The sequence below is a fragment of the Eucalyptus grandis genome, chromosome 11 (assembly GCF_016545825.1).
Source record: "Eucalyptus grandis isolate ANBG69807.140 chromosome 11, ASM1654582v1, whole genome shotgun sequence".
Classification (NCBI taxonomy): domain Eukaryota; kingdom Viridiplantae; phylum Streptophyta; class Magnoliopsida; order Myrtales; family Myrtaceae; genus Eucalyptus; species Eucalyptus grandis.
The window spans coordinates 16,775,736-16,791,995 of NC_052622.1; the positions used below are offsets into that span (position 1 = coordinate 16,775,736).

Below are 16,260 nucleotides of genomic sequence, written 5' to 3' on the forward strand. Positions count from 1 at the left end.
CGTCAGTGTCGAAATGTTACAAAAATATATAGTAAAAGGGAAAATTAAATAAAAAAGTCATTCAACTTCTTCATCGCTCGAGAAAAAATGCACCCTTTTCTTTTGTTTGCCCATGCCGAGTTTCGAATTGTGCCGACACACCTTTTGCACGGTCGAAATGTTTTATGGCTTGCTCTGATGCATGTTTTAGGATTTTAGAGTGCAGATGGTAACATTTCTGATTCGATCTTTTTTATTTCTACTTCTCAAAATAATTTTTAAGTAAAATAATGTATTTGGTAACTATATAAATTTTTTATTTTGAAATAGAAAAAGAATAGGAATTCGTTTTGTACAATTCATAAAAAGAATAGGATTGCATTTGATCACCACTGCCACTTGTCGACCGCCATTAGGCGATGGCAATGGTTGGGTGGAGGAGAGCATGGGCGGCGGTTGATTGTCGACGGCAACCGATCGGCGGATGGCAGCCCCTGAGGAGCGGCAAGAAAGAAGAAAAAAAGAAAATGACAAAGTAAAAAAAATGATTTATTTCTAGAAATTGTTTCAGAATAAGAAATAACTTTTTTTCTACTTCTCATTTCTTTTCAAAATCTATCCCCCCGACTACTTTTCTATTATGGAGAATATAAAAATTAATTGACGTTACCAAATAGATTTTTTTTTTCGAGAGCAAAAAAACAAAAGAGCAAAGGAACAGAAACGTTCCTACCATTATCTTAGTTTATAGAGGTGATTAATGAGTTAACAGTTCACTTGACCTGCCCTAGGTCCGAGATGCCCAAAAAGTAAATCAGTAGACTTGGTTAATGTTCTCACAAAAGATGGCCTAGCTTGCTTAATCATAACTCAGGTTACACGCAAATATTTGCGTACAAATTTATATTAGAGATAATTATATAAATAGTTTCTAAAATTTAACTCAATATGCAATGTGGTCTTTGAATTTTAGTTCAATGTGTAATATTGTCCTTAAACTTTTAATTTGTTCAATGTGATTTTTTAACTTTTGACATATGTTCAAGTCAGTCATCGTATGAGAAAATATTCAATATTATTCTTTTATTTATTTCAATTCAAGAATAATATTATATATTTGTATATGATTCATAGATTATATTAAATATGTATAAAATGGTTAGAGATCACATTAAATAAATTGAAAATTCAGAGATCACACTTGAATAAATTAAAAACTTAGGATTGCATTAAATGTTAGGTCAAAGTCGATAGACCATTCGTGTCATTTACTTTTTGTAGTATGGACCAATTTGGACAATTCATTAAACCCGTCTAATTTTTTACCATGTAAAGTGTCCCAATTTCTTTGGGTTTCCTCTTTTTACAGGACAAGGACGGGGGAAGGCGAGGTTAGGCCAAAATAGAGGAGGTTAGGTGATGACAATGAAGGCGATCGTCCTGCCCCTTTCCATGCGCCTAGTCTTTCCGTCTCTGGATGCATTGCGTGTGTACCCCCACACACACGTTCTTTTCCCTCGTACCTTAAATTATTGTTCTTGACTCAATCACCTGTCCTTGTTCTTTTTCTTTTTCCTCTTCTTGGAGAATATAAAAATCTCATCTTTTTCGCTTTTGATCCCTCTCTCTCCCTTCTACGGTGAAAAAAAAATCGTATCTTGGCTCACTCCCTTGGCTCGAGATCGCCATGTTGGGTGCGGCTGCTCATTTTGAAGTGACCGGCGAAGTCCATTTGTCCCGTCAACCCTAAATTCTTCCCCGCTCGTTACTTGGTTGGGTGGGTGGGGGGAGGGTTGTTCTTCAAATTCGCATTGACTCTGGTATTGACCGAACCCACTTGGGCAAATCGTCGATCGCGCTGCCTTTCGGGGAGAGAGGGGTTGATCCGACACTGCCGCCGCCGTCGCTGTTGATCTGTGCTGGTGGGTACTGAGTGCCGTGTTTCCTTCTCCTGGTAAATTTTTACGAGCTCCGGTTCGAGCGTTTCCGTCTTTACTTTGCTGGGTTGGTTAGAATTTACCCTTTTTCTGGCATCTGAGTTATTCGCCCGCGGTACGGAGCCGGTCGTGCCCTTTTGGCTGTTGGGTTCTGGTAGATTTTTGGTGTGGATGAGGGGCGAGAAGAGAATTCTGCGGTTCTTGATTCGGCCCGGGGGATGTTCAGAGGACTTGTCTTGCTTGATTGTTTGATTGATGATTTCTATTAGTGTGGGAGAATCATGGGTTTGCTTCAGCAAGTGGGGGCAAGTCGCTAGTTTGAATTTCTATGTTAAGCGTCTGGTGAATGCATACAAGGGAAATGATGGCGAATGGATCGGTATCTTGTTATTTTGCAATTTGAATTATGTGCGTGCTGCATGGCTCTTCGGTGTCTGAATCCTAACTGCAAGGTTGCTGTTAAGCATTACTTTTGGTTAGAGGGAACGAGTGGATCTAATTTGTGTAGCAATAAAGGGTCGTATAAGAAAGGCTATGAGTAACACAGCCCTTCCACAAGATAGAGGCATAAAGGGAACCGGTTTGGTTTGGCTTTTTCCTTTAAAAAAACTTTATAAACCTTCAGGGGTGTGGATCTACCAGTATGTGCAAAAGAGCCTAAGTCTCTTTTGCAAGGTTAACTGGAGTGTGGATCTATCAGTATGTGGAAACTGACTTTGACTAAGATGTGTAGCTATAGGGGAAAGGTTCTCTACATGAGGTAGTTGAAGATATGACGACCTGGTCTCTATTTTCATTTCGGATGATATCCATACTAAAGTACACAATCCATGGCTAAAAGACCAGATTACATGCTTAGCTGTGGTGTTGGAACACTGAGATATCTCAGTGTTCTAGGTTAGTGGTTTTTCGTGACATGGGATGAGCAGGTCAAATGGCAGATCTCTCGGGAAATGTTTTATCATGGTATCTTGGAAAACCTGAATGCAAAGCATATTCATCTTTACTATATGATTGGTTTTGCAATTCCACCTTGAATGCCTTCAAGCTGGAGGCCTCTTGCAGCGGTTATCATCATCATGTGTAATGTTCTTGTCTTGCTGATGTATTTTTATAAGATCAAAGGTTGACCTGTCAATTCTGCAAATGACTTTATAATTTTTCCTGTGAATTTGCGACTTCCAACCGTAGTGGTGCTTCTCTCCTTGAGACTCAGCATCCTAATGCTTGTGGCCCAATCCTATATTGGCTCTACACTGCTTGAATCGATCTGAATGCGCTATTACAAATTTCTTGAATGTATAACTTGTATCTTGTGGGTATCTCCATACATCTTCTCCCATCACTGCCTTGAAATTTTAGCTAAAGCTGTGAGGACATCATGAATACATTTGTTGCATGACCATTATGTGGTCCTTGATTCTGATTTCTTTTCCTTTCTCTTTATTTGTTTTTTCGTTCATATCATAGTTTCAGTCTTTTGCTTTTCTTTAGGTCCTCCTGCAATGGATGCGGACCTACACGTAGTGTCAGGGGAGTTGCCCCAGTCCACGGAGAATGGCAATTTGGCTGATGTTTTATCTAGAGAGAATTTGATCCAGCCAGCAGTATGTGCTATTTGTCACAGTAGTGTTGAGAATGGCAATCAGGAACCATCTAATATATGTGGGGATTGTAAATTTTTGTTAATTGAAGATTTTCAGAACCCAATTGGAGAATCCCGTGATAGATTTCGCAGAGGAAGTAGAATTAGCAGAAGAAGAACTAGGTACAGCAGTTCTGAGTCTACAGAGAGTCGATTCTCACGACAGTTCTCACAAATGCTTAATTTGATCAGGCAAAACCAGTCAACTGCCTATATGCATGAGGAGAACTTCTCAGATGGTGAAACTTCTGCAAGGTTATTGCAGCGGACAAGCACCTACACTACTCCAACTGGCTCTAGAAGATGGAGGCATGCAGTTTCTGATGCAGAGAGTGATGGTTATGACAATATGGATTCTACTTATGTGGAGAGCGACACAAGTGTCGGTTTTGGTCGGTTCAGGGTAGTTCATGCCGAGAGTGATGGAGTTTCCTTTAGTGCTTATGGATGGGACTCAGACGCATCAATTGATGGGCGTAACAGTATCATGGATGCGGAAGTACTCTTTCAACCAGATGAGGCAAGCAATCTAGACAGCGATACTGATATTGATCCAATGCATGCTGGTATCAACCACTGGAGCTTGGATGACCGAGAAGAAGATGAAGGAGAACAGGAAGAAGACTCTTCAGAAGAAGATGAATGGGAAGAAACAGATGCAGAGGAAGACATACCTGAATCGGCAGAGGGCCATGGTCAGATACGATTTTCTGTTAATTCAAGTCCAGCCGAAGGCAGTGGCTCCCCTGACTGGAGTCACTTGATTGTATTTCCCCGAGAGGGTTTGACACGTGGGAGAATGCGGCGAAGTAGGCGAGTAGATCTCCATGACATCCTTGCTAATCTAGATGAATCACAGTTGCCATCAGATGTTGGCCATTCAGGAGATTATCTGGATGCAAGAAGCTTTGAAGAATTGCTTGATTATCTTGCAGATAATGAGAATTCGCGTCGAGGAGCTCCTCCTGCAGCAGTTTCTTTTGTAAATAGTTTACCTCTCATTGTCATTGATGAGGATAATTTAAAGAATGATGACACAGCCTGTGCAATCTGCAAGGACATCTTAACAGTTGGGACAGAAGCAAACCAGCTTCCATGCCGTCACCTTTATCACCCCTCCTGTATCTTGCCATGGTTGAATACACGCAACTCATGCCCCCTTTGTCGCTATGAACTTCCAACTGATGATGGAGACTATGAGGAGGCTAAACAGAACATCAGTAGGAGCAGGCAGATTGATGATAGTAGTAGGTGGACAGGAGCAATTGATGACAATTCCTCGGATGGGGCTGAAGCAGACGAAGAGCGTGAACTGAACCAAAGTATTTTGGAGCAGGTAGACGTCTCAGAAGGGTATCCTCGTGTTAACGGTTCTGATGGAGAGGCTGGAAGAGGCAGGTGGTTAGTCCTTGCTGCTGCTCCAATTATTAGCCTTGTTGGTGTGGCTCTCGTGTTGTGGTTGGGGAATCCTCTTGCTCAGAGGAGAAGAGCAACTAACAATCACAACTTCACCGAAGGGCATTTACGCCAGGTTCCCGGTTTTGGCGCTCCTGCATCTAACAGAAGTGATCGCACAAACAGGAGATGGTGGTTCCCCTTTTAATGTGTTTTCGGCTGATGGAGTAACCAATAGCTAATTCAGTTATCAAATCTTATTTTAAGCAGGCGTCGTCTTGTGAAATATTCGTTCCGCTGATTCTAAACGTGTGCTGATCAGAACCTTTTTCCATGGATGAGAGGTTTCGTGATCAACTGTTAACTTGCCGCCTAGCATCGCAAGTCTGAGAATGTTCTTGGCTATGGGAGATGTAAGTATGTTGTTTTAGGTGATGCAGCAACTTCCAAGGTGGGCTGTTGCTGTCAGGGCTGTTACTGTCAAAGCGATCACCAATTTGTGGTGGTTTTCTGGTTTCAGATTGAAGTATAATGTCTCTTATATTTTGGGTTCAGCATCCAGATTGTTGCGCTGAAGGTCAAAAGCAGGTGTTCTCAGCCTGAACCTTTTTCTCTCCATGGGAAATTGGGGTCTGGCATTTATGTCAACGAATGGAAATGATTTATGAGCCACCCTTTTTCTGTTGGCCGAAGTTTCAAGATGTGATATCTTGGACCATAAATCCATGCATGTCTGGAGAAACTTAACGCTTCGTTTATTTTGTGAAAATTGAATTATTTAAGAAATAATCAATTGTCTTGTTCGAAATAATTAATCAATAACAAATGTTTCAGTATCAATAACGTTTGTTCAGACATTTTTGTAGATGATGAAATTTTTCTCTGTTTGTTCATTTCTATAATTGATATAAGCTATGAATTTTAAGAATATAGTTTTTAAAATCGCTTATTCTTTTTACAAAATAAATTCATTATATGTATTCTGTAACTCTCCTCGGTCGTTCATCTTATGAAGGTCAAAGTCAATTGATGCTTTCGGACTTTTGGTTGCGGTAATAACTATTACATTATAGGCCTATTGCGGATTAATTTTTTTTGGTCGAATATTGCGGATTAATTACATGACCCTTTCTGTATTAAAGATATCGCAGCTATTTCTAGCATACCCTTGTTCAAGCACTTAGAATTTTTTTTGGGTCAAAAAGCACTTGAATTGAAGTGCCCTCGAATGGACCTCTCCAAAAACCCCTCATTACAAACGAACTAGTACTTCTTTAAGCAAATGAATAGGAATAGGAATTATGCATCATATATTTCGCGAAAAATATTTTTCTCATTTTTCGGCCTTTAGATTATTTAGGAAAATAAACCAATAGAAGATATTTTTCTAATCAACAAAAAATCTAAGCTCAAATTCATTTCTTTAAAAAATCGAAACACATTTTTCAAAGTATGACCAGAGATCGACGTGTGAACCCAAAACTTTATACTTCAGCACGAAAACCTCAACGCTAGTTCCGTCATTTAAGTACAAGTCTTTAGTGCTCGGATTTGTCTAGGTCAAGCCCGAAGCCCTAGTACCTGTGCTTGATGATGCCCTGATAATTGGACCTGGGTCCATAAAGACTCTGCTCGAGTCCCCCATGCTCAAACTTTGGCCATTGACGCTCATGCCCGAATCCTCAATGCTCGAGCTCAAGTCCTTGGTCAATGAAAGGTTCACTGTAATAAATATATATTTTCTAAAATATGACTTTAATTATTTTTTATTTTCACTCTTCTTTTTCTTTTTGCTTTTTACTTTTTCCTTTTTCCTAGGTCAGCTGCTTACCATAGTGAGAGATGAGCTCACTCGAGCAGCTCGATCTCACCAGATCAAGCAAATAGCCTAAGGCGAGCTTGTTGCTTGCCTGTGGCCAATCACCCATAGGCCGAGGAAGAAGGAAAAATTGAAAAAAAATTGAAAATCAAAAAATCAAAATTTTTGAGTTTTCAAAGAAAATTAAATGAAATTGTCCATACCAAACAGCAAAATATTTCTTTGTTTATATTTTGGTTTTCAGTCAACACCGAAAAATGTTTTTATTTTTTCGAAAACTAGCTTTTCGAAAAATCTTTTTCCAAAAATCACATTTTCACGAAAGAAAGGAAGGCTATGGGCGCGTTTGGCAACGATTACGTTCGGGAGCGATTCGACTAGAAATAATTATTTTTTATTCGTTCTAACCGATTCGAGTAAAAAAAGCGCGTTTGGTAATCGTTTAAAATTTTTTATTCTGGAATAGAATTGCGTTTGGTTCGTATTAATTGATTATGTTCCAAATTAATTTCTTTTGATTTTTAAATAAATTTTAAATAATTTCTTTACTTTTTACTTTTTCTTTTCTTTTTTTCCCTTTTTTTTTTTTCTATTCTTCTTCTTCATTTGGCGGTGTTGGACTGGCGGCGACGGCCAGACGAGGGGCCGGCGACGCCACCGGAGCGTCGCCGACCCTCGGCGAGGTCGGCCTTCATCGGCCGAGCCTCGCCACCGCTAGCAAGGCTCGCCCGGCCACGGCGAGGCTCACCCTAGCCCGCCCGGTGGGGGCCGGCCTCGCCGGGGCTGGGTGAGGCCGGCCTCGCCGATGGCTGGACTTGCCTCCGGCGAGCTCGCCGGACCTCGCCCTGGCCTGACAAGCCTCCGGCGACCGGTGGCGAACCGGCGGCGGGGCGATAGCGGATGGCAACCAAGGGTTTTACGTTTTGATTCTTTTTCGATTCTCGGACGTAGAATCAAATTTTTTTTTATTCTCAAATCTTGTCCAAAATCGTTCCTGGGAACAAAAAATTTACCAAACACGATTCTCGTCCCAAACTGATGCTGGGAACAAAAAATCAGAATCTGGCACTGTTTGGCACGTTGTTCAGTGATGCTGCACTAACGTTTTTGAAACGAATAAATGGAGATATCATCCGAAGAACCGGGCCAACTTCTTAACTCAAGAGCTGTTAACAGCCCTTTTTACTTCCTGATATAGCAATAATTAGTAAATGGAAAGAAGAGAAACAAGAAAAGGACGACTAATACATGATGATGATCATTAGATATATAACATATATCGGAGATCGGGAACGACTTGCACGAGCCTTCCTCGACCGTATCATCACCCCCCCTTCCTTGCTTTTCTCTTCCATATAAAGAATTCTCGCCTACTATGTTGGTCTGCTCGCGCGACAGCTGAATTTGGAGATGCAGAACAAGCGAAAAAGTAACGGGCTTCTGGCCGAGGCAAGGGGGTCGCCCCAGATTCAGAACAGTAGATTGAGATACAGAGTGACCCATCCGGCCATAGAGAGGATCGCGAATATGTGAACCCAAAACAGGATAGCCGCGGCCTCCCTACCGCAACCACGTAAGTTTGCAACCGCACCTGTGGACAAGATACGAGTGATCAGTGGTTTCCTTTGCACACCTTCAAAGTATTGTGAGAAGCAGATTCCTACATGCTGAAGTCCCAAAACTAGTCCCTTGCTAACTGTGTATTGATCAGATAGCTACAGATTTAGAGGATATTTAGTTTGGACAGGTGATGAAATGTCGTATCGAGGTGATGGACTGGATTATCCAAAAGCAGGAAGATCCAATGCCAGATCATCACCTTATTTTGAATTATCCGAAATCAGTGATCTAATGCCAGATTATCACCTTATTTTGAATTATCCGAAAGCAGTGATCTAATGTCAGATCATAATTTCCAAGATACCAAATGCCTTGGACGATGGCAAGGAAATTATTAACTTCGCTTTCATTTACAACAAATAAGGCCTGGAAGATATGAGTTTGGGTCTTTACCAGAGAGGACTGAAGTTGGCATTGAGTGCTGCAGCAATAAGACAAATCGAAACATTTTATCACCAGCCGGGAGGAAGCCCAGTTTATCAGCAAGCGTGACGATACCAAGACCTACTGGAGGCACCAAAAGCAAACGTCCAAAAATAATTGCAGCCGTAGTGCGTAGACCAAGTTTTGAACTTCCAGGACCTGCAAGCTCAAAAGAACTCGTAATCAAATGCCTGAATGGCGAATGCAACTATCCTTTATCACTTAGGTCCATAACCCAAACGTAAAGTTGTCAAGGCAATATGCATGCAACTGTGGCCAGGAACTTCACTTACCATCAACGAGGTTGCCTCCTAATGCCAACAAGATACATGGAATCATGGCCTCCCTGATAGAAAGTGAAAGAATTATAAACTCATGAAATTGAGCATGTTAAGAAGAAAACATGCTTTATGATATGAGAAAATAATTAGGCTCACAGGAGATATAATAGTCTTTGAGAAACTACAAACCACATATAACCCATAAATAACTACATAAATGTCAAAAATATATGTTTTAGTTTCCCTGAAACTTCCAGAACAGGTGCAATTTTTAGATTTAAAGCAGCCATGCTTGCCAAAATGGCGAAAGCAATAATTGGCATATCATATTTCAAATATCACTGCAATCAACAAAATCATGGGATATCACTGTGCCAATAAAAGCAGTAACCAGGAACTGGAGAATAACACTACAGCTACTCAGATCTAAAAGATACAAGAGGGAAGTTCCGATCAGCAGGTATCAGAAAAATTAGAAAGAAAATCTGTAGCATATATGACACGTACCCAAGAATAATGCAGCTGTCAGTGAAGAAGAAAAGTGGACCATCAGATGTAAAAATCAATTTCTTGAAAAATGGAATCACTCCAAGAGCCATGGCCAAGATCTGCATGTGATGGGAAATGTCAATCACACACATAAGCTAACAAAAAGCAGTACCGTGTGGTGAGAGAGAACAAAACATAGAGCATCGTCTGATTATTCTGTAGATATTCTCCATAACAAATCCAAAAGTTAGCATCTCAGCCATCTTAACAAGGTTATGGTGGGCACTTTCCGTTAGCAGGCAACATTTCTCCATTTTATTGGCCTATAGATTCTAAAGAGTACATATTGAAAGAGCAATGGTAGTCCAACACAGACATTTCTTCATGATTTGCCTTGTTCTTTCTTTCTTCTATTGCTGAATCGGTTGACCAAACAAAAAAGTCACCAAACTTCCCACCAAATGTAAGAATAACTAAGACAAAACTAAAACTAAAGGTGACTTTAAATGTTGTTATTTTTATGTTTTCAAAGATTCAAGCTGTGCTCATCAAATAAAGGCCCAAACTCAAAACTCTAAAATAAGGGAAAAGTTATTAAAAAAAAAAAAAAAAAACAAAAACACCATAACCAACTCAATTTTAACCTCAATATGGAAGAAAATTTGGTCATGATTGATTTATAGACACAAAATCATTGGCAAAAGGGTGATGGTGCTCAGTATTCAATGACCCAGATCTCCCTGCAAAATCAGGGTGATCCACCAGAAGTACAATTACAGGATCTCTGATCAAATTTATTTTGGCCTCTCCTTTCTTCCTTTGAACCGGAAAGTACAATTCCATGTAGTTTCTCAATGACTATTTGTCATTTTCTAGGCGTAAATCAAACATACTAACAAGATTCGGAAACAAGAGTGATAAGACAACACGACAGTGAACACCATCAATTCCCAATAAGAATATGGAATTGTGATATAAATGACGAACAAAAGTAGAATATAACTTACAGAAGCAATGATTGGAGGCTGAAGAATCTGCTTGAGCTTCAATTTCTCATATAGGAAAACAAGGAGTTGCTTCATCTGCAATGAGAAACATACAAAAAGGTTGATACTCTCAAGTCTTAACAACACAGAAGAACGACTTGGAACTAAGCCCTTCCAGACTGCTCTCTAGAGTTCAAGCTGCTGATTTAAAATTCATGAAATTTTAGCACAATTTAAATTTTTTAACTCATAATCAATTTCTTCACATTCTCACACCTAAGGAAATACGAATCCAAATCTAACTCAATTTCTATACACCCAAAACTCACCAGAAGACAACTGCAAGGATACATGTATCCAATATCATGACATTGATGTGTCAAGAAAAGCCTATCCTGTGTGACTTTTGATTGTAAATTAGTTAGAAATACTCGTTGTCATCATAATTTTTCTTGTTCAAACCCATCAGTTTCCATGGCTGAGTACAGCGAGCCAAAACAAGCAAGTGTGCCAAACACCATTCCTTCCAGTTTGATTCTAACTGGAGATGATGAATAGCCTACTCTTTTTTTTTTATGCTCAGAAGAAAAGGGTTTGAACGGGGTTGAGACCTAGCTCACCCACTGCTGAAAGGTATATGCATTTTGATTCATGTCACAGTAAAATGCTGCTTCATGTGCTGCAGGAATACTTTCCCCATATCATCATGTCTTACCCCTAATCTATACTTGGTCTCTCGTCCATTGCACTGTGGACTTTTTCTTGTTAGACCCCACTACACAATTCCTAATTTGAGGCCCCCACCTCAACATTATTGACCTCTTTTGAGGGGAAGAGTAGCCAAACATCTTTATTACCATTTTCTTTTTTTTTGGTCGAAAATCTTTATTACCATTTACATTGTTGATTTTTCACAAATCAGAATACAAGGGGCAAAAACAATATAGGAGAGGTCTTCAAGCAAACTTAATACAGTGTTTTCAAGTGCATATTTGGACATATAAAACAACAAATGAAGACTTAGCTCATTCATGGCTCACATATTTTGGCATATGACGATAAAAGTTCATCTGCAGAACAAGAAGCCTTTACCTTTCCATTCTTCTGAGGATTTGAATTTGACTGCAAATCATCCTGTGTAAGCAGTGGAACTTGTTCTGGAGAATCATCTTTAGGGATTTGCGCACCATCTTTTGGAGGGTCTCTTATGGGAAGATTTGCTTCCTCAATGTGAAAGGTTCCTTCTGGAGGGGGTGCCAACATATTGAAAACATATGTGTACAAGATTATTGCTCCAACCTGACCACATGCACAACGGGGATTATTTGGTATTTAAAGAGTTACCCATGACAAAAAATGTACTCAACATCAATTCCAGCTGTATTCACCACTCAAAGTTGTACACCACCTGTCTTACAAACAGGTCAGATATTCAAATGGTAATCAGTCCACTGAAATAGGATGTAAACATTATTTGTATGTCAACATCTTGACTATTTAAGATGTTTCTACCACCTATTTAATTCCCATACCATCATCTGTTTAGAACACTTTAATGGTCTGCCGAGCACTCAATCGCTTAGAGACTAGCTTTGCAATGGTGCACACTGATTTGTTATCAGTGTTCTTTCACCACCAGAATAAGATTAAAGACCACAGGCACAAAATTCATCTATGCGACTCAATCAATTGTACTGCTATGTAGATATTATTGTAGAAGTGGCAACTTCAACGCAATCAAATCTAACCGCCAGAGTTAGTTTGTCAAAAGAAATGACGTTACAGGTCACAATATAAAAAAATGACCAAGACCCATACAAGGGAAATTCACCAATCTGACAGGTTATGTTGGCAACTCATGTAAATTCATAGCAAAATTTCATGGTTAAAAGAAATGTGCATGAAACTTACCCACTGCCCAAATGAAATATAGGCTGTCCCATCTGTACTACATGTTTCTGAATCTCCAAATGGATTGGATTTATCTCTACACAATGCAGCAATCAGGACAAGTGGCACATTCCCAATGTTCCCTGCGAGCAACAGCTATATCATGAAAGGGAACTAACTAATTTAAATGCCAATGCAACATAAGTAGGTCATTTTTTTGCAAAATGTAAATCAAGAGACTATACACTGTCCAGAAACCATAGCATCGTATGAGACCATACTCCACAAATTTTGTCGTTGGAAAATGGGCATGATAATCAAACTTATAAGAATTCTCTCTAGTCAAGTATTTTTAATCAGACTTTAGCTTAATCTTGCCACTGTCCATGGTGAATGAACAAGAAAGCGATAAAGCTTCTGGAAACTCTCTATCTCTCTCTCTCAAAACAGTAGCTTACCTATTCCAATTTGTATGATAGTAAACTTGAAAAAAGGGTAAGGCGGCCGGACAATATACGCCACAACTAAACCAATAAGTGATCCCGATATTGTTCCTAGAACAACGTTAACTGGAATAAACCACCTGCAAGAAGATGAAATCAACATTTAGCTATCAATTCCTTTTTCCTTTTAAGTAGCACCGTCAATAAAGAAGGCAGAATTACACACCACTCAATCATTTTCTCCAAAGTGATGGATTGTCCAAGTTGAGAAAATATCAGACATGGCAGCAGAAGGGAAAAGACCAGCTGCAAAACACAGTAAACACATAAAAGAAAAAAATCACCGTCACCATCTATGGAGAAAAATCCATGTTCTTGTGACGAAGAATCAGCCGCCATTACTCCACTAAATCTTTCCATATTTGCTTGTACAGAGGAAACCGAAAACAAGCATACGATTCAGCTTACCCCGTTCAGTAATTTCCTCCCACTCGCGGGCAAGATGTTGACATATTTGGAAGCCATCAGAAAGCCCAAGAAGCACATGGTGAACACTTTCGCAATCGGGAGCACCGCGATTTTGATCGTCCCCATAAGCGACTCCCCCCCGACCTGCGGTTCCGCCACCATCGCCAGAAATCTCTGCATATTCTCCGGCCTTCACAGAGGAGACTTTCCCTCTGCACATCCACCGGTACCGCCTCGGAACCTCCGGAGCAATCAGTTCACGACAAACGATCAAAGCTTGATTAGGCCTCCAATCCTCGTTGAAATTCAGCTCGAACCTTCTCAAATGCGAACCGTCGAGTCCGAATTCCGAGAAGTTCGAGACTTCCTTCGAGCCGAGGACCAAATCCTCGCCGTGTTCACCAATTTCGGTTGACCCTCAAATCTGCACCGTCAAGAACGAAAATAGAAACGCGTCACGCGAAAAGGCAGAACTCGAATCCTCGACAATGCAGGAAGACAAAACGACGAACCCAAAAAGCAAAAAAGGAACGCAGAGCCCGAGTACCAATTATCAACCGACCCGAAAACGACGGAAAACCCAAAACCAGAGCGTCCCCACCCAGCACGATAAACCTATCAAACCGGCGCCGGACACGAATTTAAGCGCACGGAAACGTCAGCCAAAAAAAGGAGAAAAATTTCACATGGCCGCCCCCCCATCGTCGTCCATGGATCTTCCACCAGCGCAACAGCGGCCCCGTGAAGGGCAGGGCAGCCCGGAAATCGCTGCCGTCCACGTGAAGCGGTACGAAAAAGCACCAGAACTCGCGAGAGAAGAACTCCCCGAAAAAGAAAGAAAGACCAAAGGAAAAAAGACACGTAAAAATGGAATCTTTCGCGTTACCCAAGATCGAGAAGTCGAAGGGGAAAATGCCGGAAGCAGCGTTAAGCCAGAGCAGACGAAGGGAGACGACGATGGGAGAGGAAACGGGTATACGTACGCGCGCGCAGGAGCGCTCGTGCGGGGGGAAAACACTTGGACGCAGAAGCGGAACAGGAGGGAAAGGTAGATGAGGAAGAATCGGGGTTGATCCGCTCGGAAGGGAAGCTTTCCAGGGAGGTCTCCTGGTAAACATATAATTTCCTATCTTCTCCGTAAGTCGAAATCGAGATTTAAATAAGGATCGAGAAAATGCTAAAAAGAAGACTTTTTTTTTTTTCCCAATTTTATGAAATTAATCTTTTCTCAAAAATTCGATCTTTTTTCTTTTTTTTTGGGTTCGTAGTCGGCTCGTCTTCCATTCAAGGAGCGTGGATTGCCGGTTGGTCGTGCGCGGCATCTCGGAAGATGCTTTCTTGAGAACTCGTTTAACTTACCTCGCCCGACCGTCAACGCAGAAGAGAGAGAGAGAGAGGGCGGGAGGGATTGACTGTAACTGCGGTCTTACTCCTGCGGTGGGACATTCTGATGAGGGAATCAGAAAACATTAACCATCTTGTCCTTAACCGCTTCATGCGAAGTGAACGGCTTCCTTAAAAATTGTGTAATTTCTACAGTTTTCGAGACGGTCGAGAAAGGAAAGAAATTCACTTTCTAGGCTCCTGTAGTTGTTTTAATTAGTGTCTTAAAGGTACTGGAGACCGGGCGTGACGTAGTTTCACCAGGAGATTACGTCAAGCGACCAGGTGGCCATCCGAAATTCCTTACTATCAAAGCCGAAACGCATGAGTTTGGGAAAATAAAGGGAACAAGAGGGGATGACTCAATTTGACGTAATTAGGGGTAATCGGTTCTCAAACAGTCCAAAATATGTTCAATAAATAGGAATCTATCTTCCAAATGGATAAAATTTCGCTTGAGATCAATTGCATTATAAAATGCTTTCCCACAAAGCGAAGGGGAAAATTTTTCTTTTGTCCGTCCTCAAAGTCCTAGTGTTGGTCATATTGACATTTGTATCAACAGTTACCTCTTCCATTCCATCTTATATAAACAAAAATCTATATATAATTTTTTAAACTTCTCCACTAACTTAAGAAACGATTCAAGAGGATGTAGCTAAGAACTTTATGATGCATTACTCAAGTAGTAATGAAATTATAAAAATAAAAAATAACCGATTCGGTCCAGTTAGACGATTTCACCCTTGAAATTGATAACTAAAGTGAAATTCATTGTTTCTAATTTTATGGAATTGGAAACTACCTAGAATTGATTGGTTCTTGGTTCTGGATTCGAGTGATTCCTTTCACTCACTCCTAGATATAATAGCTCTTCCTTGCACTAACACAAAGGATTTCATGTTTGTTGATGGATACTGTTTAATGGAAAGCATCTCGGGCACGAATAATGACCCGAGCACATAAGATTGTCGATTTTGTCATACCAAGCCCGTTGAGGCACATTTTAAAATTCAAAACTCTCATGCAAAGCCAAAATGCATGTGTTATCTATCTCCCGTGACCTCGTCGATCGCAAAATACCGACCCGTACCATCGTACCACAACCATCGGCAAGGTATCGGCACTCGCGTCGTGTTCGCGTAGTGTTCGAGATCTAATGGAGACATTTCAGCGCCTTAGTAGCATTAGATTTCGAATTCGAGAGGACCCCGGGCGGGGGATGGAATGGAAACGTGAGAACGCGATCTGGCCATCTCCTGAATTTTCCCGAAACCTTGTCGGCTTCGTACTTGGCGGGTAATCAACGCCAGTACCAACGGGAAATTTCGCAGCAACTCTCCCCTCGCTTTTGGACATGGGGCTATTGTCCCCGTGCGTCTGCACATTTCGATTCTTGATGAGCAAAAAAACCGAGTCAGATTTCATGCAGGCTTCGTGGTCCAACGTCCACTCGATGGAAGATTTGATACACATGAATCCAATACATATCATTCTTGATC

General features: G+C 40.8%; 2 protein-coding genes across 8 annotated transcripts; one reads left to right on the forward strand and one right to left on the reverse strand.

Annotated features, from left to right (window-relative positions):
• Positions 1–1,425: 1,425 nt before the first annotated feature.
• Positions 1,426–5,725, forward strand: LOC104425133. Of its 5 annotated transcripts, none has more exons than XM_010037728.3 (2): positions 1,426–1,933; positions 3,411–5,725. In XM_010037728.3, the coding sequence occupies exon 2, from the start codon at positions 3,422–3,424 to the stop codon at positions 5,162–5,164; it is 1,743 nt and encodes a 580-aa protein (XP_010036030.2). In that variant the 5' UTR covers positions 1,426–1,933; positions 3,411–3,421; the 3' UTR covers positions 5,165–5,725. The 5 variants fall into 5 exon arrangements, with proteins under 5 accessions (XP_010036030.2, XP_010036031.2, XP_039160802.1 ...); XM_010037729.3 differs by having other exon boundaries at positions 1,426–1,901; XM_039304868.1 differs by having other exon boundaries at positions 1,427–1,933; positions 3,754–5,725.
• Positions 5,726–7,879: 2,154 nt separating this feature from the next.
• On the reverse strand, positions 7,880–14,523 carry LOC104425134 (protein PIN-LIKES 6). 3 transcript variants are annotated; one of them, XM_039304920.1, is made up of 11 exons: positions 14,262–14,523; positions 13,376–13,799; positions 13,134–13,213; positions 12,923–13,047; positions 12,486–12,607; positions 11,667–11,873; positions 10,596–10,670; positions 9,607–9,707; positions 9,112–9,164; positions 8,789–8,977; positions 7,880–8,366 (listed from the first exon to the last, which is right to left on the reverse strand). In XM_039304920.1, the coding sequence occupies exons 2-11, from the start codon at positions 13,553–13,555 to the stop codon at positions 8,245–8,247; spliced, it is 1,254 nt and encodes a 417-aa protein (XP_039160854.1). In that variant the 5' UTR covers positions 13,556–13,799; positions 14,262–14,523; the 3' UTR covers positions 7,880–8,244. The 3 variants fall into 3 exon arrangements, with proteins under 3 accessions (XP_039160854.1, XP_039160855.1, XP_039160856.1); XM_039304921.1 differs by lacking the exon at positions 14,262–14,523 and adding an exon at positions 13,938–13,961; XM_039304922.1 differs by lacking the exon at positions 14,262–14,523 and adding an exon at positions 13,923–13,946.
• Positions 14,524–16,260: the final 1,737 nt, after the last annotated feature.

Coding starts and splice junctions, on each gene's coding strand:
- LOC104425133 (XM_010037727.3), top strand. CDS start 2,954: ATGCCTTCAAGCTGGAGGCCTCTTGCAGCGGTTATCATCATCATGT. Junction 3,000..3,410: donor AGCGGTTATCATCATCATGT/GTAATGTTCTTG, acceptor GCTTTTCTTTAG/GTCCTCCTGCAATGGATGCG.
- LOC104425134 (XM_039304920.1), bottom strand. CDS start 13,555: ATGCAGAGATTTCTGGCGATGGTGGCGGAACCGCAGGTCGGGGGGGAG. Junction 9,165..9,606: donor GACAGCTGCATTATTCTTGG/GTACGTGTCATA, acceptor ACTTTCTATCAG/GGAGGCCATGATTCCATGTA. Junction 8,978..9,111: donor AGGAGGCAACCTCGTTGATG/GTAAGTGAAGTT, acceptor TTGAGCTTGCAG/GTCCTGGAAGTTCAAAACTT.